The sequence below is a fragment of the Lithobates pipiens genome, unplaced genomic scaffold (assembly GCF_037356315.1).
Source record: "Lithobates pipiens isolate NorthernLeopardFrog02 unplaced genomic scaffold, aLitPip1_a1.2 Scaffold_23, whole genome shotgun sequence".
Lineage (NCBI taxonomy): Eukaryota > Metazoa > Chordata > Amphibia > Anura > Ranidae > Lithobates > Lithobates pipiens.
This window is the reverse complement of record NW_027507785.1, coordinates 69,381,905-69,408,551: the sequence shown is the minus strand read 5'-3', so window position 1 is coordinate 69,408,551 and position 26,647 is coordinate 69,381,905. Positions and strand designations below refer to the sequence as shown.

At 45.5% G+C, this 26,647-nt stretch overlaps 1 protein-coding gene across 1 annotated transcript in view; it reads left to right on the top strand.

The window, feature by feature from the left end:
* Window positions 1-3,068: 3,068 nt before the first annotated feature.
* PPP4R2 (protein phosphatase 4 regulatory subunit 2) overlaps window positions 3,069-26,647 on the top strand; it is a 47,725-nt gene continuing 24,146 nt past the window's right edge. The window contains exons 1-2 of the mRNA XM_077451826.1: window positions 3,069-3,320; window positions 18,361-18,442. Of these exons, the coding sequence (XP_077307952.1) occupies window positions 3,287-3,320; window positions 18,361-18,442 (116 nt within the window). The 5' untranslated portion in view covers window positions 3,069-3,286. The remainder of the gene's footprint in view (window positions 3,321-18,360; window positions 18,443-26,647) is intronic.

Genomic DNA, 26,647 nt, shown 5'->3' with positions numbered 1-26,647 from the left:
GTCTGCCCCTGGTCCCGACTGGATTACTATGATTACCCAGCTTACTATGTAGGCGGCCCCGGATGACACATTTGTCAACCATGGTTACGCTGCGCCGGGTGATGACGGAGCGGTGCGGCTTTTTTCTGGGGGATCTGACCCCCTCCCCCTGGCCCAGTCTGCTCCTACCTAGGACAAAGCATTATTTCCGGGATTCAGCCCGGTACATGCTCAGACTGGGATATGGGTCTGAATTCTATGAATGTCCTGTGCAAATCAGGACTGTAGGCAACTATGCAATAAGCATGGGCGACATTCAGAGAATGCTTTGCATCTTCAGAATGAACACAAAGCGTTCTCTGATTGGACGAGGTGGAGAGTGTGGTGTCATTGTCCCACCTCATTCAATCAGAGAATGCTTTGCATTTTTTCAGAAAATACAAAGCATTCTCTGATTGTCGCCCATGCTTATTGGCTGACCTTCTGCATTCAAATTGTATAAGGCCGTTCGCTCAGCACGGGACCCAGAAGCAAGTGGAGATCACTGTAATAGTGGTGTCTACTTCAATGGTTTCCGGCTTCTAGGGGGATCCCACTAGGGTTGCCACCTGTCCGGGATTCACTCGGACAGTTCGGGTTTGGAACCAATGCGTCCGGGTTTCAGACTGCCTGAAACCCGGACATATTATTTAGACAGGACTATGGCTTCCCAGCAGGGTTGCTGACTGCACTTGGCTAAGCTGAGAGCGTCTGTTACACTCTCTTTCACACTGCCCAAAGCCAACACTAACAATCCCCCACACACACAGATTGGAGAGGAGAGAGGGCTCGATCTGCACCTCTTCCTCCCGCCCCTACCCTTCTGTGTCTGCCCACACTCCAGTCCCCTCTGCCGTGCCTCAGAAAAGGAAAGCAGGACCTGGAAATTTGAAGTCCGGCAGCCTCAGATACATCTGGATGAGAGGTGCTGACTGCCAAGGGATGAGTGAGCTCACCATCCATCCCTGTCTCTGACTGAAGTCTCCCCCCTTTTCTCTCCTGCCTCTGAGTACACTAAAGTAAATCATAGTTCTCAGAGCACCCCTTAGATCAGAGTTCCCCCTTACTTCAGAGTCCTCTCCATACATCAGAGTTCTCAGTGTTCCCCCTTAATTCAGGGTTCCCAAAGCATTCATTTTGTTAGAGTCCCCAGAGTTCTCCCTTATATCAGAGTCTGCAGAGTCCCCCCTTACAGTGAAAGGGAACTCTGTGAGTTCAGATGTAAAGGGGTAACTCTTGTTATTAACTTCATATGATTGCAAATATTATTTAATAGCAAAATATATGTATAGTTTATACTATAAAAAAAAAAATTGCTATGCGCCGCTAAAGTGTTTGGGTTTGACTTGAAGAAAAGGTGGCAACCCTAGATCCCACAGGTCAGGTATGTACATCCACTGAGCAAAATTATAAACGCAGCACTTTTGTGTTTGCCCCCATTTATCATGAGCTGAACGCAAAGATCTACTTGTTCTGTGTACACAAAAGGCCTATTTCTCTCAAATATTGTTCACAAATCTGTCTAGATCTCTGTTAGTGAGCACTTCTCCTTTGCCGAGATAATCCATCCACCTCACAGGTGAGGCATATCAAGATGCTGATTAGACAGCATGATTATTGCACAGGTGTATTAAAAAGTAAATGTAACCACTTCCCACCTGGCCTATAGCAGAACAACGGCCGGGCGTTTGGTTCTGTTATCCTGACCGGGCATCATATGACGTCCTTCAGGATAACATGCCGCTGCGCACCTGTGGGGGGTGCGCATCGCGACGATCGATGGTGTGGTGTGTCAGTCTGACACACCGCTACACCGATCTTGATAAAGAGCCTCCGACGGAAGCTCTTTACCACATGATCAGCTGTGTCCAATCACGGCTGATCACGATGTCAACAGGAAAAGCCGTTGTTTGGTTTTTCCTCACTCACGTATGACAGACATGAGTAGAGGAGAGCCGATCGGCGGCTCTCCTGACAGGGTGGTCTGCGCTGGTTGTTTATCTAAACCACCAGGGAAGCCCCCAACATGTGGATGGTCAGGTACACCCCCCATGGCCATACACATGTGCCCAATCTGTGCCAATCAGTGGCCACAAATGGGCACTGACTGGCACCTCTAATGAAGACATTGAGTAATGCCAATCAATGCCACCCATAAGTGCACATCAGTGTCCACCTATCAGTGCCACCCATCAGTATCCACCAGTGCCACCCATAAATACCCATCAGTGTCGCCTACGAGTGCCCATCAGTGCCGCATACCAGTGCCACCTATCAGTGCCCATCGGTGCCACCTACAAGTGTCCATCAGTGTCGCATACCAGTGCCACCTATCAGTGGCCATCATCAGTGCCACCTCATCGGTGCCGCCTTATCAGTCCCTGTCAGTGCCGCCATAACAGTGCCCGTCATTGAAGAAGAAAACATACTTATTTACAAAACAAAATGAACAGAAACAAAGAAAAACTTTTTTTTTAAATGTTCGGCTTTTTTTATTTGTTGCGCAAAAAAAAAAATGGCAGAGGTGATCAAATAGCACCAAAATAAAGCTCTATTTGTGGGAACAAAATGATAACAAATGTGTGTTGGGTACAGTGTAGCATGACCGCGCAATTGTCATTCAAATTGGGACAGCGCTGAAAGCTGTAAATTGGCCTGGGCGGGAAGGTGTCTAAGTGCCTGGTATTGAAGTGGTTAATTTAAATAAAACAGGTTTTATAACATTGATATTAGTTGTAAATCTGCCCCAAACCACCTAAAGCGGATCCTCTGTGTTCTCTGCGGCCTTCCAGGTCTCTATATGTGTTTGTAAACTACACAGCTACCAGCTGAGCGCAGGAAGACACGCCCCATACATGCCTGGCCGCATAACGTCACCTAACCCGCCCCGCCACCAATCAGCGCGCACGCTTGCCGGCGCGACCAGCCAATGAGAGGCTTTCCCCGGAGAATCGCCCTGACGCTATGCGCGCTCACTCTGCTCTCCCCCAGCCGGGCGCTTGCTCGCCCCCGTGACTCGTTTCTGAGGGAAGCGCGCCGTCGCCTCCTCCTCCTCCTCCCTCACAGGCGCGCTCCCGGTGACGTCACGAGCGCCATATTGGACGGCGGCTTTCTGGTCCTCGTTGCCGAAGGGGCTTCCGCTGCCAGGCTGAGACCGGGGACGAGGAGGCGCCCATAGAGCGCGGGGCCGAGGCCGGGCTACAGGCGGGCTCTGGAGGAGGAAGTGGTGGCGGTGTTGCCAGGAGACCTCCCCTCCCCCCATCCGGCAATGGACGTCGACCGGCTCCAGGAGGCTCTGAAAGGTCACTGTCCGCCCTGTGTGAGAGGGGACGGGGGAGGCCTGAGGGGGGAGGAGAGGGAGGCCTGATATGGGCTCAGAGGAGGCTGATGGGAGATTGATGAGGGGCCAAGGGAGGTGGGGAGACTAACTTGGTGGGGCTGAAGGATGACTAGTGAGGGGCACTGGGGGGATTGGTACAGAGGCTGGAGGGGCACCGGTGAGGGGTGCTGGGAGGGGCACTGGGAGAGACTGGTGAGGGGCACTGGGAGGCTGGTACAGAGACTGGTGGGGCACTGGGAGAGACTGGTGAGGGGCACTGGGAGGCTGGTACAGAGACTGGAGGGTCAATGGGGGAGACTGGTGAGGGGCACAGGGAGGCTGGTACAGAGACTGGAGGGGCACTGGGAGGCTGGTGAGTTTGGAGGGGCATCTGGAGACTGGCACTGGGGGAAGTTGGAGGGGCATCGGGAGACTGGCACTGGGGGAAGTTGGAGGGGCATCGGGAGACTGGCACTGGGGGAAGTTGGAGGGGCACTGGGGGAGATTGGTGAGGAGTCTGGGGGAGACTGGAGGGAATCTGGGAGGGGCACTGGGAGAGACTGGTGAGGGGCACTGAGAGACTGGTACAGAGGCTGGAGGGTCACTGGGAGGCTGGTACAGAGACTTGAAGGTCAATGGGGGAGGCTGGTGAGGGGCACTGGGAGGCTGGTACAGAGACTGGTGAGGGGCACTGGGAGGCTGGTACAGAGACTGGTGAGGGGCACTGGGAGGCTGGTGAGAAGGCTTTAGGGTTAGCATGGAGGCTGGAGTGGCAGCTGGGGCATTAGGAAGACTGATGAGAAGGCAGCAGGGGGAGACTGGTGAGAAGGCTTCAGGGGTAGCTTGGAGGCTGGAGTGGCAGCTTGTTGATTGGCAAAGAGGCTGGATGGGTAGCTTGGAGACTGGCATGTTGGAGGGTGAGGAGGAGGCTGGAGGGGCAGCAGGCAGACTGGTGATGAGAAGGCTTTAGTGGATAGCTTTGAGCCTTGGAAGGAGGAGGCTGGAGGGGAAGTGGGGGAAACTGGTTGGAGGGGGCTGAGAAGTGTCTGGTAAAGAGGAGGCTACAGGGGTCATGGGATAACTGGTTAGGAGGGGGCTGTGAGGCTACAGGTGTGGAATGTGTGGAGGAGGCTAAAGGTGCCACAGAAGGATTGCAGGGAGACTTGTGAGGAAGCCGCAGTGTATGGAGAGGATGTGGAGGGACTGAAGGAGCAAAGAGCTGCAGGGAGTCTAGCAAGGAAGAGGAACGGTACATGGAGTCTATAAAAGTTGCAGGGAGATGTGACAGCCAGGGGGGCAACATTAGTATTGATGGTTTGGCTGGTGAGTGTATTGGACCTGAGGGGAGGAGTGGGGTGCTGAAGATGTGAGGAGAGCTCTGTGGACCCCATCCCTGGTGAGAAGGGCAGAGAAGTGGGCTTCGGAGTGTCCAGTGTGACGCGAATGTGTGTCTGGAGAGCTGGCTGGTGATTGGCGAGGAGGTTCATGTAATGTATACCTGGAGGCTGAGGCTGGCATTATAACAGAAGGAAGTGATGTCTCCTGATTTCCAGGATCACCTCCATTGACTGGGCCATTTATAGATTTGTTAGAGCCAGCATGGGCAACCTCGCACTCCCAGCTGTGGAGAAACTGCAAGTCCCATTGTGGCTGTCAGTCTTGCGTTGCCTCTTGGGACTTGTTCATTGCAGCTGGAATTCTGAGATTCCCTATTCCTGTGCACTGGCCTTCCATGAATAAAACAATAGGATTAGGATTGCCATATGTGTACTGCTCCTGGATTCGGGGGAGTATCCTGACTGGTCATGTGAGGACAGACAGATGGTACCCTGATTGTCATTGTCAGGAAGAACCGGAGATATAAAGCTCTGAGATGTCGAAGCTGCAAAGTGGATCTCGGTGGTTTAGAAGAGGTTAGAAGTTGTGGGTTAGGCAGGACTGACAATACAGAGTCATCAGACTGGTGGAATAGTGTGGGGGTGGGTGGGTGGTCTGTAAGGTGTTTGAAGTGATATCAAAACTGAAAGGTCACCATCAGGACTCTGACTATTGCTGACCTAAACCTCAAAACACAAAGCCAGAGGAATTTCTTAAAATAGGGAGTCCATAGAAGCCAACAAGATACTTTTGCCATGATCTATGCCATTACCTTTCTTTCCTGCATTGTCTATAAATGTGTGCTTGGTGGGATGGGAAGTAAAGGTGATATCTGTAGCATAAAGAGTTCCCAGAGTTGGGATTTAACCACTTTAGCCCCAGAAGGATTTACCCCCTTAAGGACCAGGCCATCACCTCTGCGTCTTTTTTTTTTTTTTTTTTTTTTGCACTATAAACAAAGAGTAAAAATTTTGGGGGGGGGGGAAAAAAAATACACATCCAAAAAAAAACCATAAAACTAATTTTATTCATCAGTTTTATTATAACATTTTTTTAAAATTGTTTTTACTGGTAATGGCAGCAGTCTGTGATATTTAGCGGGATTGTGGTGTACAAATCTGACCCCAAAGGACACTTTTTGGGGACCAGTTACATTACTTTGATCACTTCATTTTTTTATAGCACTGATCAATGTAGTAATGACACTGGCAGGGAAGGGATTAACGGGGGGGGGGGGGGCGCGCAATCAAGGGGTTAAATGTGTTCCCTAGGTGTGTTCTAACTGTGGGCGGGGCGGGCTGGCTGGCAGTTGACATGACAGATCGCTGTTCTCGATCACTGGGAACAGTAGATCTGTCATTAGTCCTGTCATGGTGATCCGTCTTGTTTACAAAGGCAGATCCCAATTCTGCCTCTGTGTACTGCGATTGTGGGTCATCTGAGGACATTGAGTCCGCCTCACCCTCGGGCACATGCCCGCTATCGCGCCTGCGTTAGTCGCCGTACAGCTACGGCGATTTGCACAAGAGAGCCGGCCTGCCACCATATAATGCTGGCGCGGGTTGGCAATCGATTAAAGCACATGTGCTCTCCTTTGCCTTTTTAAAGTGATTGTAAACCTTTCCATATACCCAGTGAAGTGACTGGCCTCAGGTGATGCAGAGATGAAACAAATCCTCCTACATAAGTTGTGCCTGTTTATCTTTAGTCTCCCCTTCTCTACAGCCATTTTAAAGTCCATCATTTTATGAAGCTTGTCTAAGCTTTCAGAAATTAGGGGGCGGGGAACTGAAGTTACTCTGCGGAGCTCAGCGAGAAAACTTGTCAGACATCACTCATGCTGATACAGTGCTTTGAAAAAGTATTCACACCTCTTGCCATTTTCCACATTTTGTCATGCTACAACCAAAAACTTAAATGTATTTTATGTGATAGACCAACACAAAGTGGCACATAATTGTGACGTGGAGGGAAAATGATAAATGGTTTTCAATTTTTTTTTTTTTGAAATATGGGAAACGTGTGGTGTGCATTTGTTTTCGCCCCTCCAACCCCGAGTCAATACTTTGCAGTGGGAGGTGGTTCTACAATTACAGTTGCAAGTCTTTTTGGGGATTTCTCTACCAGCTTTGCACCTCTAGAGTGACATTTTTGCCCATTCTTCTTTGCAAAATAGCTCAAGCTCTGTCAGATTGGATGGAGAGCGTCAGTGAACAGCAAATTTTAAGTCTTTCCACAGATTCTGAATCAGATTTAGGTCTGGACTTTGGGCCATTCTAACACATGAATATGCTCCATTCCATTGTAGCTCTGGCTGTAAGTTTAGGGTCGTTGTCCTGCTGGAAGGTAAACCTCCGCCCCAGTCTCCTGTCTTTTGCAGACTCTAATGCAGCGTAAACCCGATCGGACTTTCCGGCAGACTAGATCCGACAGAATCAGTCCGTCGGACAATCCGATTGTGTGTGGGTTAGGCTGGGTTCACACTGAAGCGATGCGGGAATGCCGCAAATCCGCCGCGGGTTCCCGCATCGCATGCCTCCCGCCGGCAGTTCACACTGCCCTATGCGGACTGCTGGGAGTGTCAGTGAAACCTTAATGACACCCCAGATCAGTTCGCATATCGCAGTGCGATCTGCAAACTCGGACAGGAATCGGATCGCATGGTGTGAACACCCATGCGATCCAATTCTGCTGCGGACCAAAAAAAGGGTCCTGTGCGAGTTTGGGGCGGGTGCGATGCGAATTCAGCCATACTATCTGTATGGCTGAACTCGCATCGCACAGAGATCGGATGTGATTTGCACTGCAGTGCCGTGCGAATCACATCCGGGTCTCCTAGCCGCAGCACTGTGAACCCAGCCTTAATCGGATCGTTTTTCATCTTCCGACAGACCTAGAATTAGAACATGTTTCAAATCTGTCTGACGGACTCCATTCCTATCAGGAAAACCATTTGTCTGTATGCTGGTCTGACGGACCAAATACAACGCAAGGGCAGCTACTGGCTATTAAACTTCCTTTTTTCGTCGTTTTACCTCATCACGTTCAAAACCAAGTCCGTTGGTTCGGAAAGTCCGCTGAAAGTTGGCCGGGAAGACAGTCGGATCTAGTCTGCCGGAAAGTCTTGTCGTGTGTACCTGACAGAACAGGGTTTCTTCTAAGATTGCCCTGTATTTGGCTCCATCCATCTTCCCATCAACTCTGACCAGCTTCCCTGTCCCTGCTGAAGAAAAGCATCCCCACAACATGTTTCACAGTGGGGATGGTGTGTTCAGGGTGATGTGCAGTGTAGGTTTTCCCCAAAGCCAAAAGGTTACATTTTGGTCTCATCTGACCAGAGCACCTTCTTCCACATGTTTGCTGTGACCCCCACATGCCATCTGGCAAACTGCAAACAGGACTTCTCATGGCTTTCTTTCAACAATGACTTTCTTCTTCTCACTCTTCCATAAAGGGCAGATTTGTGGAGAGCACGACTAATAGTTGTCCTGTGGACAGATTCTCCCACCTGAGCTGTGGATCTCTGCAGCTCCTCCAGAGTTACCATGGGGCTCTTGGCTCTTCTCTGAATGCTCTCCTTGCCCAGCCTGTCAGTTTAGGTGGACGGCCATGTCTTGGTAGGTTTGCAGTTGTGCCATACTATTTCCATTTTCGCACGATGGATTGAATAATGCTCTGTGAGATGTTCAAAGCTTTGGATATTTTTTTTATAACCTAACCCTGCTTTATACTTCTCCACAATTTTATCTCTGACCTGTCTGGTGTGTTTCTTGGCCTTCATGATTCTGTTTATCTAAGATTCTCTAACAAACCTGAGGGCTTCACAGAATAGCTGTTTTTATACTGAGATCACAGGTGAACTCTATTTAGTAATTTAGGTGACTTCTGAAGTCAATTGGTTCCACTAGATTTTAGTAAGGGGGGCTGAATACACATGTATGCCACACTTTTCAGATATTTGTAAAAAACTGTTGAAAATAATTTCAAGGGGTATGAATACTTTTTTTCAATGCACTGTATCATCCAGCAGACAGAAATGACACTTAGTGCTTTGAATTGAGACAAGTGCACACTATAGAGGGATTTTCTCTGTGCACCTCCGATTTTTCATTGTGACTTCATTTAACAGATGCAAGTCGCAGTGAGATCCCAAAAAAGTAGTGCAGGAACAGTTTTAAAGTCGCTGCAACTTGAGTTGCAAGGATTTGAACAGTTCTGTTTCCGGCAATGGGGTGTGACTTGTAATGCGATTTATTGTGAACTGTCAAATTGCACCAATGTGAACCAGGGCTTAAAGGAAGCCTAAGGGTCCTTTCACACGGGGCGGATCAGTTCTGATCCGCCCCGTGGATATCCGTTTGCTCAGCGGGGATCACTCCGCCGATCCCCGCTGAGCAGGGAGATGACAGCTCCGTCTCTGCACACTGCGCAGGGATGGACCTGTCACAGAGCCGCTCTCCCCTATGGGAGATCGGATGACGGACCGCAGTGCCCGTCGTCACCCGATCGGATCCGCAGACGGATGGAAAAATAGCTTTTTCCTCCGTTACACTTTTTCGGATCGGAGCGGGTCGGATGTCAGCGGACATGTCACCGCTGACATCCGACGCTCCATAGAGCTCTATGGAGCACCCGTTCAGGTCCGCCTGAAAAACTGACAGGCGGGCCTGAACGGGACGTCAGTGTGAAAGAGGCCTAAAACTGCAGCATACGCTTTTTAATTTCATAACATTAGCATTGTAATAAGAAAACAAACAATAGTTATTGTTGACAATCCATTATAGTCCTTACTTTAAAAATGTCATTTCATGTTAGTTCTGCCTGTCTGCTGACCATCTCGTTCCACAACTTCCTGGATCCTGTGCATGCCTTGCAGCTTCTCCTCCATTTCTAAGGATTATGTATTCCATGGTTCCTTGCTGCCTTCAACCCCCCCCCCCCCCCCCCCCAGCACCTTTGTTTCAGAAGGCAGGCTTTGTGAATTAAGACATTAGTGCCTACTCGCTGGGCGTAGTGAATGTGTGTTGCAGAATTGAAGTACGTTCGTGGGAAGATTAAAATACCCATTCAGATTAATTGGAGTATGCTATAAATAATTGAAGTTCCGTTTTGGAAATTAATATACAGTCTTACATTTTGACCATGGATACCCTATAAATGCAGAGCTGCTAAAACGCTTGGCATGCAAGAGTGCATGTGACCTGCAGTGCTTGCAAAGTATGTGCATCTCCAATAGGACAGAGTGGGGTTGCTTTACTAAAAATGGAGAGTGCAAAATCTGGTGCAGCTGTGCATGGTAGACAATCGAGCTGCACAATTAATCGTTAAAAAAATGTGATCTTGATTCAACACCCCCCCCACGATCTCTATTGCAGAGTTAGTTGGTTCTTTCATATAAAAAGTGGAGAAACTTATCTGCTCACTCAGCTGTCAAAGGAAAACATCCAGGCAGTCAGCCAAGTTTTTGAAAATTAAACATTGTAACTAACTCTTCCTTCTTTGATCAATGGGATAAACAACTAAATGCAGGAAGTTTAACCACTCAGTCTAAATCTTTTTCAAACACTTGTTTCTTAAAGTGTTGTTCCACACAAAAAAAGTTAATTTTTTTTTAAGCTCTCCTTTAAATGCCTGTTGCTAGGGGGTCCCTCGTAGTCTGCCTCCTTCAATGCCTGGGCTGGTGACATCACTTCCCCTTGGCGCAGGAAGGGCTCAGCTCTGCCCATTCCCTCCTGTCAGTCATCTGGGACATGTGACGGGTCCCAGGTGACTGCGTGGCCAATCGCGCTCGCGCATGCGCAGTGGTTGCCAGACTGAAGCCCCAGCCGGGTGCCCTCAGTTGCAATGCTGGCGCCGCGGAGTTGGGGGGGCGATTTGTTCCCCCGCATCGCTGGACCCTGGGACAGGTAAGACACACACACACACACACACACACACACACACACACACACACACACACACACACACACACACACACACACACTTGTGATTCTCATTTTAGCTAGAATTGCGCAGCTCTAGTAGGCAATCCTCTTCCAACTTCAACTTTACTTGAACAAGCTGAACTTCACTCTCAATCATCGACTGTTTTTAATCCTTATGATGCTTGTATTAGTAAATGGCTAGGAAGGCATATTTGCTTGTTTTAACCTTTTTTCTTTATTTTTTTTTTTTTCTTTTTACATGTCTTCAGTTACTTCCTAGTTTCCAGGCTTAGGCAAAGGGGTGTCATACATCCATGGAGTCTTCATGAAAGGAGGGGGGCTTTCTAAGTTAAGCACACCTTTTCTGCCTGCATGCTTGAGCGAAGGGCAGATGAATTCCAGGAAGTAAATGCTAATGAATCATCTGCCCTTATTCAAGAGGGCCAGTAAAGCTAGGAGGGTGTTTTTTCAAAAGTGATTTCTCAGCAAAATAGAACATGGATGGATTGCTTTGAACATTAAAAATGAATCAGTTGGCGTTTGTGGGGCTCAGATGCAGTATAGTTCTGCTTTGACAAAAAAAAAAAACTGGAAGCTGATTGGTTTCTATGCAGAACTGCACCAGATTTTGCACTATTCAGTTTTAGTAAATCTATCCCATAGGGTTCAAATAAATGTAAAGCGGACAAATGCAACTGTCATCCACAATGCTTCATTGAGGTAAACGGGAATCTGCTGACCTGCATTTCAATCACAGGCTGGTTTTATGTACACAAGTCCTTTATACTCCTGTCAGATAATTAGTAACACAATGACCATTTGCTGCAGAGGTCTCCACTGATTTCCTCTGCGTTGTTTACAAAATAATCCTCGATGTCAACAAGCTTTATGCTGATAAGTCGGTTAGGAAACCTGACTAGAGGGGGATGGGAATGCATATATATATATATATATATATATATATATATATATATATATATATATATATATATATATATATATATATATATATTTTTTTTTTTTTTGCTTGCTCTGTGTTTTCGTGTGTTTTGGTAAACTGCGTTCCTGTATTGTTTCTGAGAATATGTTGCTTTGATAGTATCTTTGCTCTGGACTGTTGCTTGTGCACGGTGGAGGAAGACCCGGCTGGTTTTCTGCCCTACTTGGAAAAAGTTCAGCATAATTATCAATCTAGCCAAGGCTGGTGGGGGGTGGTGAGTGTGTGAGACAGGCAAGAAGGGTGTGCCTTTTTTTTTTTTTTTTGTGTGAACTGGGTGTGATTGAGCGTGCGTGTTCTGTAGCTGGAGAGATTGGCATTTTTTCCGCTTTTCCTTGCTGTTTGCCTGCTCTCCTCTAGCATTTCCTGGGATTCTGTGTAGTCCCCCAATTCCCCCAGCAGTACCGGCACAATCCGGCTTCATGCTGTATTCTGCTGCTCTATGTTGATGGCTGTGAGAAAAAAAAAAAATCTGTTTGTTATGCATACAGTGTACAGCTTTACATCTGCTGCTGAACTGTAAGTTTTAGCAAGCCTTGCCATTGGAAAATGTAACGGAGCAATCAAGCACTTGTATAGCTAGATACATGCGTTGCATGCTGTTTTCAGGTATGCGTGTGTCACTAGAACATGTCACTCCTGCAATTGCATAATAATACTTTGACTTTATGCTTGTGATTATATATAGATATGTGTCTCATAGGTTGATTTTCATACAAGCGTCATCAGTTCAGTCATGTCTTTTGCTAATGCCCCTTGTACACAGGGCATCCCGCTGCAGTGCGTCACCTTCTGATGCTTTAGTGTGCCCAGTAGGGACAGATGCAGTGTCTAGCCCTGATGCAGGCAGGCTGTCAGTCTATGGCAGGCTGTGGATGGACAGGGCTGAACTCTGTACTGAGTGGTTCCAGCATTTAGGCGCAGGGATCTCAAACTGGTGACCCTCCAGCTGTTGCTAAACTACAAGTCCCATGAGGCATTGCAAGGCTGACAGTTACTAGCATGACTCCCACAGACAGAGACAGGATGGGACTTGTAGTTTTGCAACAGTTGGAGTGCAGCCAGTTTGAGACCCCTGTTTTAGGGTCTTGTCTGTTTTAGAATCGTCTTGTGTTCCAGATGTACTGTAGCTGAGACCTAAAAAGAAACTGATGTAACCCGAGTCAGTATTCATTAATTTTGTACATCTGTCTTTAGTTTACAGTTTATTTTTTTATTTTTTTAAGGCCTTGTGCACACGGGACTTTAAGCCCTGGTTCACAAGACTCCAAGACTTTAGGTTTGGGTGAAAGGCACGGGTAGACTATCCAGCACGCTGCTGCCATTCTCTAAGACTCTGAGGCTGACCGCTGCTGTGGCTGGATGGTGCACGGTGGTATTAGCATTTAGGGCCATGTGTATAGGGGCAGATGCCCCGGAATGCTGGTAGCGCTTGGTGCACATCCAGCTGTGTCAGCCCTTCATAGTTTAACTTTTGCGCACATGCATTTGCTGCCTGAATGTTTTTTAGAAGTGGAAACTATTTGGGTCTACTTGCGCATTAGCACGCATTGCATACTCACAGTGTTGGAATAGGGTTGCACCGATACTAATTTTATTAGTGAATATGGCTACTTGTGCTCAAGTACTTGCCAATCCCCCCCCCCCCCCCTTTTTTTTTTTTTTTTTTTTTTTTTTTTTTTGCATGGTGCGATTTGAGCCCATACAAAATAAATGGGCTCAAATCGCACTGCAAAGAATAGCATGCAGTGCGATTCCTGTCCGAATCTCGTACAGTTTCCCCCACTGCTCCTGTGTGAACCCAGGCTTGTCATAGTGACTTTAGTCTAGGTTCACACAGGAACGGTGGGGGAAACTACATGTGATTCTGACAGAAATCGCATTGTGGTCCTGTTCAAATCGCATGAAATTTTTTGCACTGCGATTTGAGCCCATTCATTTTGTATGGGCTCAAATCGCACCGCACAGGTATCTGAGCATTTGCATGAGTACTTGTGAAAATGCTTAGTATGGACATCAATATCCACACAACCCTATGTTGGAATGACTTCATATTGTGTTTCCTCTGCACGTTTTATCATATATTGTCCGCCTCCCATTGGTAATGCAGCTGTAAGATACAATATAATTATAAAAAAAATATTTTATAAAAAATACAAATATAATACAATTGTGCATATTATTGTCACAATGGTGAATAGGGAAGAGGTGCTAGCTTTAATTGGTAGCTCTTGGTTGAAAAAAATCTAGACTTTAGCTTAAAAATTTGTTAGCCAGGGTTGTGTTGGTATTTGGACATGAAATGTATTTGCCCTCTTCAGCTTTATCAGTTGTCCAGGCACTCCTAGATTGCAAAACTTTAATGCTGTGTTCAGATTTCCCTTGTCTTTGACTGGGAGAATTGTTGCAGAAGTAAACAAGTCTCCATTAACAAGCTGCCTGTTAGTTCTGGATGCCGAGGCCTCATTGACATGGTTGTGCGTCATTGAGCACATTTCTGAGTCCGGAGACTATAGGTATTTGCATACAGCCATGGCCAGAAAGCCTTCACAAATCGGGCTGACTAATACTGCAGTTGAGCACATGTAACCGCATCTCTGCATTTAATGTTCATCATTCCCTGTACATGTCATTGCTCATATGTGGGGCTACATGTGTAGAGCTGCTGTGTCTGTCAGCCTGTCGCAGGCTATAGGTGCGCAAAAAAACACCTGCGGCGACTCCTGGTTGCAGAAATATGCTCCTTCCTGACAGTGTGGGTCCCCTGCGTTGATGTGACTAGTCTAAAGTTGAACCTGTTAATGATTGTCCCTGTGATTCCTGATTGCTTTATAAAAGTAGATTGTATTTGGATGGCAACGAAAGCTTGTTGGAAAAAATAGTAAAAAAAAAAAGTCTTCCTTTCCAGAGAAAGAACACTACTAGGTTTTCACCAGCAGGCGTTGTTGACCTCTGATTATAAGGGTTAGTGCACAGGCAGAGCCTTATTCATCAGTACCTACCTTGAGGAATGATTACATTCATTGTCATTTTTATTTTATTTTTTAAATGTAAACGTCATCACGAAGAAGCCTTTTTGATCCAAATTTAAAGTGGCTCTAAAGTCGGAAGGTTTTATTGCCTTTTTAATATATTCTATGCGTTAAGGTAAAAAAAAAATTCCTGTATGCATTGGCTCCCTCTTCTGTCAGTCACAGCCAGTGACAGGTAAAAATAGCAAATTGAGCTGTAGAATAAATGCATTAAAGTGGTTGTAAACACACAAAAAAAAACGCCCCCAAAAATCCTGCAAGACCTATTGAGCTTGTATGCATAGCATACTAGCTCATTATGAAATACTCACCTTTTTAGATCAAAGCCCTCGCAGCAGTCCCCGTACACTGCTCTGGCCGACGACGTCGCTCCTGGAGTTATTTCCGTTTATCGTGGGTTCAGGCGATGTAATTGCCGAAGCAGTGGCACGAAAGAGCCGTTGCTTTGGTGCGTATGTGACATCGGCACATGCTGATACAGGGGATATCTCCTAAATCGTGTAGGTTTAGGAAATATCTAGGGTAGCTACAGGTACGCCTCATTATACGCTTACTAGTAGTAAAAACTGGGTTGTAAGTGCTTACAACCACTTTAACCACCTAAAGGACGAAGCCTATTTTTGACACTTGATTTTTACAAGTAAAAAACTGTTTTGTATTTTTTGGGGTTTTTTTTTTTGCTAGAAAATTACTTGGAACCCCCAAGTGTGTGTGTATCTATATTATCAAAGACTCTGGAGAATAAAATGGCGGATGTTGCAATATTTTATGTCACATGGTATTTGTGCAGTGGTCTTTTAAACTTTTTTTTTTGGGGGGGGGGGGGGGGATAGACTACACTGAATAAAAAAAAAACGTAAGCCCAATATTTTTTTTTCTTTTTGTAAAATATGATGTTCCGCCGAGTAAATGGATACATAACTTGTTACGGTTTAAAATTGCGCACACTCATGGAATGGCAACAAACTACAATACTTAAAAACACAAACAAGCCCTTAATGCCTCCCAAAGTTCCACTGTCATCTAATACAATGTCTAAGCACATTGCTATGTATCAAAAATGTTTGAAATTGACATGCACCTGCTTAGAGATGTGGTTTCCACAGCAACACACAGCCTTCCATACCTGTCAGCAAAACTCACCCCCCCCCCCCTGTTGCTGTTGTAAATGGAATTCTGAGGTAGGATCGGAGGAGCTGCTCAGGTGATGTGCCGGTATATATGTGCAATGAAGGGAATTGCGAATGTGTAGAAGGCTCCCTCGCACAGAGTATCACTGCGCACTACTGGGTATAAAAAGTGCTGTGGAGAAATACCATTCCTATTGCATCTATACCTCTCAGGTGACAGAAATGTCACCAAGGCAAGAAATGAGAAATTAAGATATTTAACAAGTACAAATAAAGAGCATACTTTTAGAAGACGGTGATTGGGGAAAACTTGTAGATCATAGCTTTAAAGTGGTGTACCTGGTTTTGACAGCTACTTCCTGTCCCATTTCCTCCTTCCCTCTTCTCGCTGCCTCAGCGACTTCTTCTCTCCCCCTAGGCGGCCCCTCCCTCTCTGCAATCTCCTGGGACACGTCCCATGAGATTGCCTGCCCACTAGGAGAGCGCAGTGCAACATGCGCAGTGCGTGTCCAGCTGTGAATTTGCAGACTGTTACAGCCGGGTGTACACAGTTGCAATGATGGCGCTGCGGAGAGTAGCGAGGCTTTGGGCGGCCACATTGCTGGACCGTGCAGGAGTGTCTGTTTGCTAAAAGTCAGCAGCTACACTTTTTTTTTTTTTTATAGCTGCTGACTTTTAATAAACTAAAAAAACGAGTGGCACTCCTCTTTTAAGCTGGGTTCGCAACCATTTTGAATTGGATGCGGGATCCCTCTCTATGAAGCCAGTTCACATATCTCTGCAGTGGGTCTGGTGCGTTTTGTGCGTCTTTTGGTCCGTTTTCAGGTCTGAATTCAGCCTAAAATTCTGTCTGAAACTGTGAACCAGCATGCACCAAACCCCTGCTGTGAGCCGCATGTGGCTCATATGTTAACCAAGCCTTACGTTTTTGCTTTGAGAAGCGCTTTAACTGAGGCACTGTTTTGAGGGATAGATGATAGGCGGAACCTTCGCTTTGAGGGGAGAGGTTGATCCCCCCCCCACAGTAAAGCTTGCCATGCACCATACAGTTTTTCTTATTCAATTTTCTTTAGTTTTGCCTTCAACTATGTAGTGCAAAAGCCTGCCTAATTTGTTTAGGTTTGACCTCTGTTCTATGGTTTTGGTGACAGCAGGCCTGGGATCTTCTCCCTGCAGCCACTGTCACAAGTTGGAAAGAGCACGGCTCCACCCATGCGGCTATGTCATTCACAATGACTGCCTTCCTGTATTGTATGTATGGGCAGGCAGCTACACTGACAGTCTGCAGAAGGCTGACATTGCACCTGTGATGATGCTGATCATGAGTGCAATGCTTTTCAGCAGGGGACTCTAACTGGCGGCCCTCCAGCTGCTGCGGAACTACAAGTCCCATCATGCCTCTGCCTAGGGGAGACATGCTTTTAACTGTCAGCCTTACTATGCCTCATGGGAATTGTAGTGCAACAGCTGGAGGGCCACCAGTTTGAGACCCCTGCTTTACAGGCTCCTTTAAAAATAAATGGTAAATGCACTTTTGAGGTTTTATTTTTTTCCCTGCCAAAAATTTTATTTTTTATTTTTAAGGTGAACTTATCCTTTACGCCCCCATTGTAACTGGTGGGGCTTTTAAATCGCAGTACTTCAGCATGATTTCAAAGCTGCAGATCAGTGTGATTTACACTGCAGATTTTCTTTGCAACTTATGAATTAATTTAACAGAAGTCTATGCAAGACGCAATGAAATCGGGAGAAAGGTAATGCAGGAACCTTATTCATAATCCCGGCAAGAGTTACTGGCGATATGAATGTTTCCATTGCTGGCAATTGGATGCGGCTTGTCGTGTGATTTGGAACTGTTAAATCGCATGACAAGTCACACCGGTGTGAACGGGGGGGGGGATAAAGGTCCTGCTGCTGTTGCTGCTGGTCTCTTGAAATGCTAAGCTTACCGAAGCTTTTTTTTTTTTTTTTTGTTCTTGTGACCTGTACTGACGTAGGGGCTGGCAGAAGGCTTTGGGTGTCCCTATACCTGGGGAATATAGGAATCAAATGGTGGCATGGTTGTACCAGATATCTGAATGATTAAACTTTAAATTCAAAGTGATGAAATCCACTTGAGGCCTCACAGGAAATGTAATTAACTTAGTCAGTAAATGAGCCTTCTTTTCTTGTAAAAATCTCACTAGGTGTGGCAGACTTGTGTATATATCTCTTGTTAACAAAATTGCAGGATAATTTTTTTTTTTTTTTTTTTTTTTTTAAACGCTCTTCTGTACCCAGATATACATGGCCCCGATCACACCTGAACGATTTTTATTTCTTTATTTTTTTCCCATGTGTGTAAATACGAGAGCCAGCTCCATTGTCAACAACTAGTGTGTGTGTTGTTTTTTTTTTTTTTTTTTTTTTTTTTAGGTTTGTCATATCTGAATGCTATACTTCACAAATCGTAATTTCTATCATCTTGTTGATTTTCATTAATTTTCCACGTTCTGGTTTTGTAACATGAATAACCTCCACTATATTTCTGCCACTGATTGCGCTTTATTTTTTCTCTCTCCAGAATTTGAGAAGAAAGGAAAGAAAGAAGCACATCCAGAACTGGATCAGTTTCTTTGCCATGTGGCGAAAACTGGAGAGACCATGTAAGTGTGACATTACTGTACACAATAATTGGTGATAAATGTTAGCAACGCTATTGAGGTGTTTTATCTGTAGATGTTCTCTGTTCTCCAGAATTCTTGTCATATATGGTAAAGTACCGACCTAGTGTGCATGCTCACTTATGCCTGCAGTAACTGCACTTGGAGCACAGGATGATGAAATAACCATACCCCCTCCCATTAAATTGTCACTAAAACCATCAATTTAATAGTTTCCCAAAGCTGTTAAGTTCAAGGCATGCTGTGAATGATAGCGGTCACATTTGCCCTCAACTGAACTGTCATTAAAGAGGAAGTAAACCCTGATGGGTTTTACTTCCTTTCTTTTACCCTGCAAAGTAAAAGCATAATGTGCTAGTATGCATCACATATTGGCACATTATGTGACACCTGCAAACGAAGCTCATGCTGTCCCCGCTGCAGGCTGCATCCATCTTTGCCCCTCTTCCTTCCGAGGGCTGTGGACTCCATCTCTGTTACTGGCCGGGGCTGCGTAGCGTCATTCCTGCGACTGCAAGCGGGAGCCGCAGGTCACGGCACTCGCTCTTGGAAGAACAGCACAGGGGGTCGGGGATGTTTCTCCAGTGCATGCGCCGATCACATCATTGGTGCAGTATACAATAAAATATCCTAAACGGTGCACATTTAGGAGATATTTACAGTACCTTAGGTAAGGCTTACCTATGGGTACAACTTGTAAAGAGAGGTTTACAACATCATTAAATGGCTGATGTCATAACTGATCACATGTGCACCTCCATGGGAACTGAAGATCAGACAGAGGCTAAGAAAGCTTCCTTGGAGGGTGTAGTTCAGTGATGGCGAACCTTGGCACTCCAGATGTTTTGGAACTACATTTCCCACGATGCTCAACTATACTGCAGAGTACATGAGCATCATGGGAAATGTAGTTCCAAAACATCTGGGGTGCCAAGGTTTGACATCACTGGTGTAGTTACTCTTTAATTTTGGTGTCATCTAACTAAATTGGATGCAGGCTTGTGAGGTCGATGTTTTGGTTCACATTAAAGTGATTTGTGAAGTCTCGTTGTTTTTTTTTTTATTTTTTTTTTTTTTTATACTTGCCTCCTCTGTTGCAGTGGATCCCCCTCTTTGGTTCTCCTGTCCCATCCCTCCTGTTGAGTGAGTGCCTCCACACGGACCATAAACTGAATGCTGTCTTTTTGCTGTTGTGTGTATTCCTGCAACGTGGACTACTGCATTAGCACCTTGTATTGAGATTGGTGGCCGTATAACGTGTTAATTTTCAGTAAATTTTTCCCACTTTCAAGTCACAGAAACCTAAGCAGTCTATCACTCAAGATTTCTGTCAGCAGAGTGTGGTAGATTGTGAAATTGAAATGGGGAAATTGACCGATTCAATAAAGTTTATTGAATGATTAAATTGACATGGGATCAAAACTGGGAAGAAAAGCTAGACCAGTTTTGTTGTTTTTTTGTCACAAGGCACTGGATTTGAGAAATTTCATCTATTTGTGGTCGTTCAAAGCCTTCAAATTAGGTCCTCAGCTGCTTTCCAATTGCTTTGAAAATGGAATCAAACATCTCATTACTCAATCGCCACATGTATGGCTAGCTTAAGTTTCGAGTAGATGGCTTTTTAAAGAGGGTAATCCAACCCTGTCTGAATCAGACTGCACATAATAGTGTGTTTGGAGAATGCACATTACCACTGCTCATTGGGTGCATTGAACACTACATTTGATTATCCTTCTGTATTCACAGTTGTCTGTTTTTTTTTTTTTTAGCTGTGTAGCAAATTTCTGAACAAATCTTGAGAAGAATTGCCCTGTGGAGATGCTTTGCACTGTGCATAGCAAAACGCCACTTGTGTGCACTGCGGGCTGCAAGACGTAGATGTTGAGTGAATCCTATAAGCAGTGGGTGGCGGGGTTGCTCAAGCTGTCTTAAGCTCAGCCTAGAGCAGACAGTGCCTAGATCGGCCTGTAAATTGTCTGTATAGGCAAACTGCTGGGCAAGCATTACCGCTAGAAATCATGTAAAGATGGGATGCGCAGGTTCACTTTCTTTTGTCACTTCTGTAAAGTTAAGGGGGACAGGTGGAGTGTTTTCCTAATTATCTGTCAAAGATGAGCTTGCCTGTTGGTTATTTTAAACTTGTTAGGATCTCGCATGTATGGAGTTGACACATTGTGCCTGTTATTACCTTGCTAGCCATCATAATCGCTAAAATGTATTGCTCTGATCCTGGTTTTACTTTACGAAGGGCTTGACTTTTCTCACTTTTTGAAGTAAGCTCCAGTGTCTTCTCTATTTTTAAACCATTTCGGTTTCCAGCAAGACGTACAAATCAGTAAAACAAGCTCTATGTAAAGAGGTGATTTGGTTTCCATAATTGGGCAGGTCTGTGGGTGCTGTCGGGGACATTCTTGTCACCACCCCTAATAGATGCACACCACTACCTCTGGCATTGTTCTCCTGTATTCTGAAAGGTAAGAGGAATAAGTGTGCTTTTCATAATTGCCACCCATTCTAGCTGTGTCTCACATTCCACTTCTTATGTATCCTTCCCACTACAACACACGGATCTCATGAAAAAATTGCGTCAGGTATCTTAATTGTGCCAGCAAGTACTCTGGGCTGTTGGTGTGGCTTGGAATGTGTTCATAGCCACACACATGCCCACTGCATGAAGGGCAATGTTGCTCAGAAGTAATATGGTGGGCAGCTGGCAACAGACCAGAAAACATAAAATGAAGGCAGTCGGCATTGAAGCGCCCAACCAGAGATGACCACTTAAACTTTCCTTATTTTAGCACTGTTGTATACAGTACAAGTACAACTCCATAAAAACAGAATGCAATGATTTGTAAATCTCATGAACCTGTATTTTATTCACAATAGAAACTAGAAAATTTATAACATTTTTAAACTGAGAAAATGTACCATTTGTAAAAAAAGAAAAACGTGTATATTTGAAATTGATAGGAGCAACACGTTTCATGTTTAGCATGGTGTAGCAGCCTCTCTTCTCTGTAATCATCTGGGACCTGAAGAGACCAGTTGCTGGTTTTTAGGGAGTGGAATGTTGTCCCATTCGTGCCTGATATAGCATTCTAACTGCTCAACAGTCCTGGGTTGTCTGTTGTATTTTTTTTGTTTCAAGGTACGCCAAATATTTTCAGTGGGTGAAAGGTCTGGACTGCAGGCAGGGCAATTAAGCCCCCAAACTCTTCTACTACTAAGGCGTGCTGTTGTCTTAGATGCAGTATATGGTTTAGCATTTTCCTGCTCAAATATGAAAGTCCTTCCCTAAAACTTGGGTATCTTTTATTATTGATGGCTCTTTTCCAGATGGGCAAGCTGCCCATTCCATATGCACTAATGCAACCTCCATACCATCAGACGCTGGCTTTTAAAGTGAGGGCTGATGACAAGCCAGAAGGTTCCTCTTAGTCCAGAGGTGTTAAAATTTTGATTCATCTGACCACAGAACAGGTTTCTACTTTGCAGCAGAATGTTTTAAATGAGCTTTGGCCCAGAGAAGATGGCAGTGTTTCTGGATCTTGCTCAGATATTTGCATATAAAAGCTTTACCTTGTACTTATGAATGGCACGGTGAACTGTTCAGACAATGATTTTATGGAAGTATTCCTGAGCCCATGCACTGATGGTGTAGCAATGTTTACAAGGGAGCTTTTACTAAAGATAACCTCGGACCCTCCCAAATGATTAGAAAACACTAAAAACAAGTATGAACTATTTCAGCCATTCTGTGAGAACAGTGTGAGTAGCAGTGTGCTTGTAGCTAGCTGTTTTTTTGTTTGGTTTGTTAATATGGATCCCTTGATGAGCATGTGAGGAAATGCTCCTGATGTTGCTTTTGCTGAGGCTCCGTATTCATAGAAAATTGTGTGAGAGGACCAGAGTTTGTCACTACTGGACACATCCATTGATGGCTCAACGCATGTCCACAGAATACTTTTATAATATATATGTTCAGCTGCGCAATTACCCAGAGAATGTGTATTGTACAGCATAATTGGCTGATGAGGGGAATATCACATGGTGTATATTATTATTATTCTGCATTTTCCAGGCTTAAAAGTAATAAAAATGCTTCCCTTTAAAATCGCCACTAGATGAGAATGTGCCTAAGGCTGCATTCACACCTGAGTGTAGTATTTTCCAGCAGAAAATCGCACGATTTTGCAGCTTTTTTTTTACCGCGATTTTGTGCAGGGCAAAAGGTCACCAATGTTGAAAGAAGAAAGACAGAAAGAATGTCCAACTGCTCCTAAACGTCCATTTACCAGCAGCAGTGTACATGAGACCTTTGTTGAACCTTATTCTGAAATTGTTCAACAATTTTTAGATGCAGCTTTTCAGATTGGTGAACCTTTGCCCATCCTTACGTCTGGTGCTCCTTTTTTATACCCAACTGTTACTGACCAATTGGTGTGTTATAAAATTTTTTATATATATATATATATATATATATATATATATATATATATATATATATATATATATATATATATATATATATATATATATATATATATATATATATATATATATATATATATATATATATAAAAATCACACACACACACATTTTCCAAATGCCTCTCGGGTGCTGCCACCGCCATTTGTGGTAAAGAAAACTGGCAGTGAAGCCTTTCAGCTTCAGTCGGTTCCCTACTGTGCATGCACGAATTGCGCTGCAGATTCTAATTGTCGCAAAGGAGGAGGGGGGGGGGGGCTGAACTTCTGGGGGACCTCGCCGTGGGGACGAGTACCCACTCCCCCTTGAAAGGTGCCAAATGTGGCGCAGGGGGGGAGTGGAGTAAGCAAACACCCCTTTTGGGTGGAACTACGATTTAAGTATATGAACCCCATATGTCATAGTGCATTGTGTCCCATTTAAATAATGGAATCCGTTCTCCTACAGCACTTTTATCCTCCACTAGTCAGATCCAAGGGTATGGTCCTACAGCTGCCCCAAACAAACCATGTCCCTCACTAACATGTGAGGCCTCTGGATGTGCGGTATAAATTGTAGGCTTAATGCAGCATCCCGCACTGTTCCGGGTGTGAGTCAAGACTTGCTGTCTCATACCCAGCACACATCAGTCTATTTGATTTGCGCTCAGCCATTCATAGAAAGCGATGTATTCTAGCAATGAATACAAAACTTGCTCTGGTTGGCTGAGTCAGAGGGGTGGGCTGATATTACAACCTCTGACCACTCATTACTAGAATACATTGCTTTCTCTGAATGGCTGAGCGCCAATCAGATAGACTATAATTTTTTTCAGAGTACGAGACAGGAAGTCTCAGCTCCAACCTGCACAGTGCTGTATGTAGCCCAGCGGCCTCACATTAGTGAGGGAAATAGTTTGGGCCAAGCTGTCCCAAACTATGTAAAGTGTATCAAAAGCTTTCAGCGTGCTGACATCCACAGTACAAAAGCAGGGAGACATTCACGAGTTAACAGCTGTGATGTTTTCTGATTTGATACAGTTATCGCAGAACAAAGCCAATGTTGCATAAATGCAAGCGGCTCAAAGTGTTCTCCACTTGGCTTGTTCCTGCAGGAATAATGTAACCTCTTCTTCTTTTTTTTTTTTTTTTTTTTTTTATATTTTCAGTGTTTTCTAACAACTCAAACGGAAGTAAAAATTCACACCTCTGCTGAGTTGCCTCCAAGCAACCTAGTTTTTCCTTTCCTTTGATACATGCTGCCTGGCATTGGAGAGTCAATGCACAACAGACTCGCAGAACTTGGCGTAGACTTAAGCGCAATCGGAATCCATGCAAGAGGGGAGTGCGGATACAAACCACCTAACAGGCCAGGGCCACCACTTCCTCCATGCTCCCTGGCAGGCTGGTGGGACCTTCTCCTGTTGTTCCCGTCTAAGTAAGGGGAGTCTAAACCAAGGCCCTTCTGGATACTGGCGCTTAAGTGACCCTTCTCTACAGATACTTCTATGACGGGCACCTCAAGCACCTGCCATTGCAGAAGTTGGAAGAGCTGGAGATATGGGGCATTGTGACTCAGAACTTACCCTATGATGCCTATCTTCCAGTCAAGCTGACCTTCGATCCCTCCATGGCTGGGAAAGCTGAGATTTTTACACTCTGGCAGTGGTCTGTCCTCGCCCACCAGTAAAAGTTCTCTCATCATAGGGACCAATACTGATCTTGTCAGAAGGCTGTTGACACCATTGTTCTGGTGCCGGGCACTTCAACTAAAAGCGTGCGCCTATGCTGAGACAAGCCTGCCAGCACCTGGTACATAAACAGAAGGCCCCAGCTGAAGGAGTGGGAAGCATCTGGTGCTCGAACCTGTGTTTTTGAAGGTGTTCTAGCCTGGTAAAGTGGCCTGTTTTCAAGCATTTGTCAAACCAAATTGGAAGCAACCAGGCCCTTTCAATGTCCTTGACGGATGGACTTGTGTTTTTTTTTTTTCCAACCTCGTCTACTATTTAACTATGTAAGACATGGGAGTGGAGATAATTCCCTAGGTGGTTTTAAACCAAAAGGTTAAGTCATGGGGAGATCTTGGTTAGTGTCGTAACGGCCTCGCCAGTGAAGTTGCCGGCTCAGATGTTGCTGGGACAAGTGAATCTTGCCACTGCAGTTCCCATATCTGATTTGCTGGAAGGAGCAAAGGATGGGATCTCTGTGGAGGAGTTCTATCTGAAAAATACTCCTTTGGCCTGAATGGAATGAAAGGGCCAAGACTCAGCTCCTGAGATGGCAGGCTGCATTCTCCAAGAGTGAATTTGATGTGGGGTGGTCAAAAAGTGCCCAATACCGGATCCATCTCTTCGAGTGCATAAGCCGTTCAGGGAAAGAGTTTGATGGATTCCGTTAGGGAACTTGGAGGATCTGCTTGAACAACTGGCAGAGTTGAATAGGGCAGGTATCCAAGAGTCCCAGAGTCTATATGCTTCCCCAATAGTGGTGGTATTGAAGAAGAATGGGTTACCGAGGCTGTGTATTGACTACTGGACGCTGAACTGAAGGACCATTCCCGACCAATATACCACCCCAAGGATAGAAAATGCCTTGCAGAGCCTGTCGGGAGGGAAGTGGTTCAGCATGCTGGATTTGAAGTGTGGGTATTACAAAATCCCCATGTACCCTAAGGATTGGGAGAAGACCATTTTCATTACCCTAGAGGGGATCTTTGAATTCGACCGTATGCATCAAGGCCGGTCTGGTGCTCAGCCACCTTCCAAAGGCTAATTTGAGAAGTCTGTGGGTGACATGAAACTGATCGAGGTGTTGGTGTACTTGGACAACATTGTTTTCGGCAAGACCCTAGAAGAGCATGAAGAGTCTCTGGAGAAGGGGGTTGAGGCTGTCTCTGGAAAAGTGACAGTTTATCAACCCTTTTGTCAACTACCTTGGCCACATTGTGTTTGCCGACGAAGTGGCAACTGGACCCCCCCCCCCCCAGAAGCAGGAAGCTGTCACGTCCTGGCTCAAGGCCTACCAACGTGACAGTGCTTAAGTTATTTCTGGGATTCTGCTCTTATTGCAGAAGGTGTGTGTGTGTGTGTGTGTGTTTTTTTTTTTTTTTTTTCCTCCAAGGTATTTGCTAAGACAGGAACAATGAAGTGTGAATGATTTTAGGCAGCTGAAGTGAAGCCTAACAACCGCTCCAGTCCTGCCTTTGCAGATCCAACCAAGCCATACAAGCTACACTTTGATGCCGGTCAAGATGGGTTAGGTGGGGTGCTATATCAAGAGCATGACAGCCATCTATGGCCTGTTGCCTACGTGAGTCAGAACTTGGCCCCCGCCGAGAACTACCCCATGCACAAACTTGAGTTCCTGGCCTTGAAGTGAGCGGTGGTTAATAAGCTGAGGGATTACCTGTATGGAGGGGAGTTCATGATCAAGACCAACAATCACCTCACCTACATCCTCACTACCACCATGTTGGACGCCACGGGTCACAGATGGTTGACCGCTACATCAGGGTCGCAGATGCTTTGTCAAGAAGGCCCCATTGTTCCAGAAACCCTCCAGAAGAATAGGCCCAGCTGATGCCTGAAGGTCAAGGAGCAGAACGTCAAGCTGGAGGAGGATCCAGGGCCGAAGACTTTGGCGTGTCAGCCGCTGGTGTCCCCAGATGTTGTTGCAATGTCGCCCAAGTTGGGAATGAAGTTTTGCCCAAGCTGTCAAAGA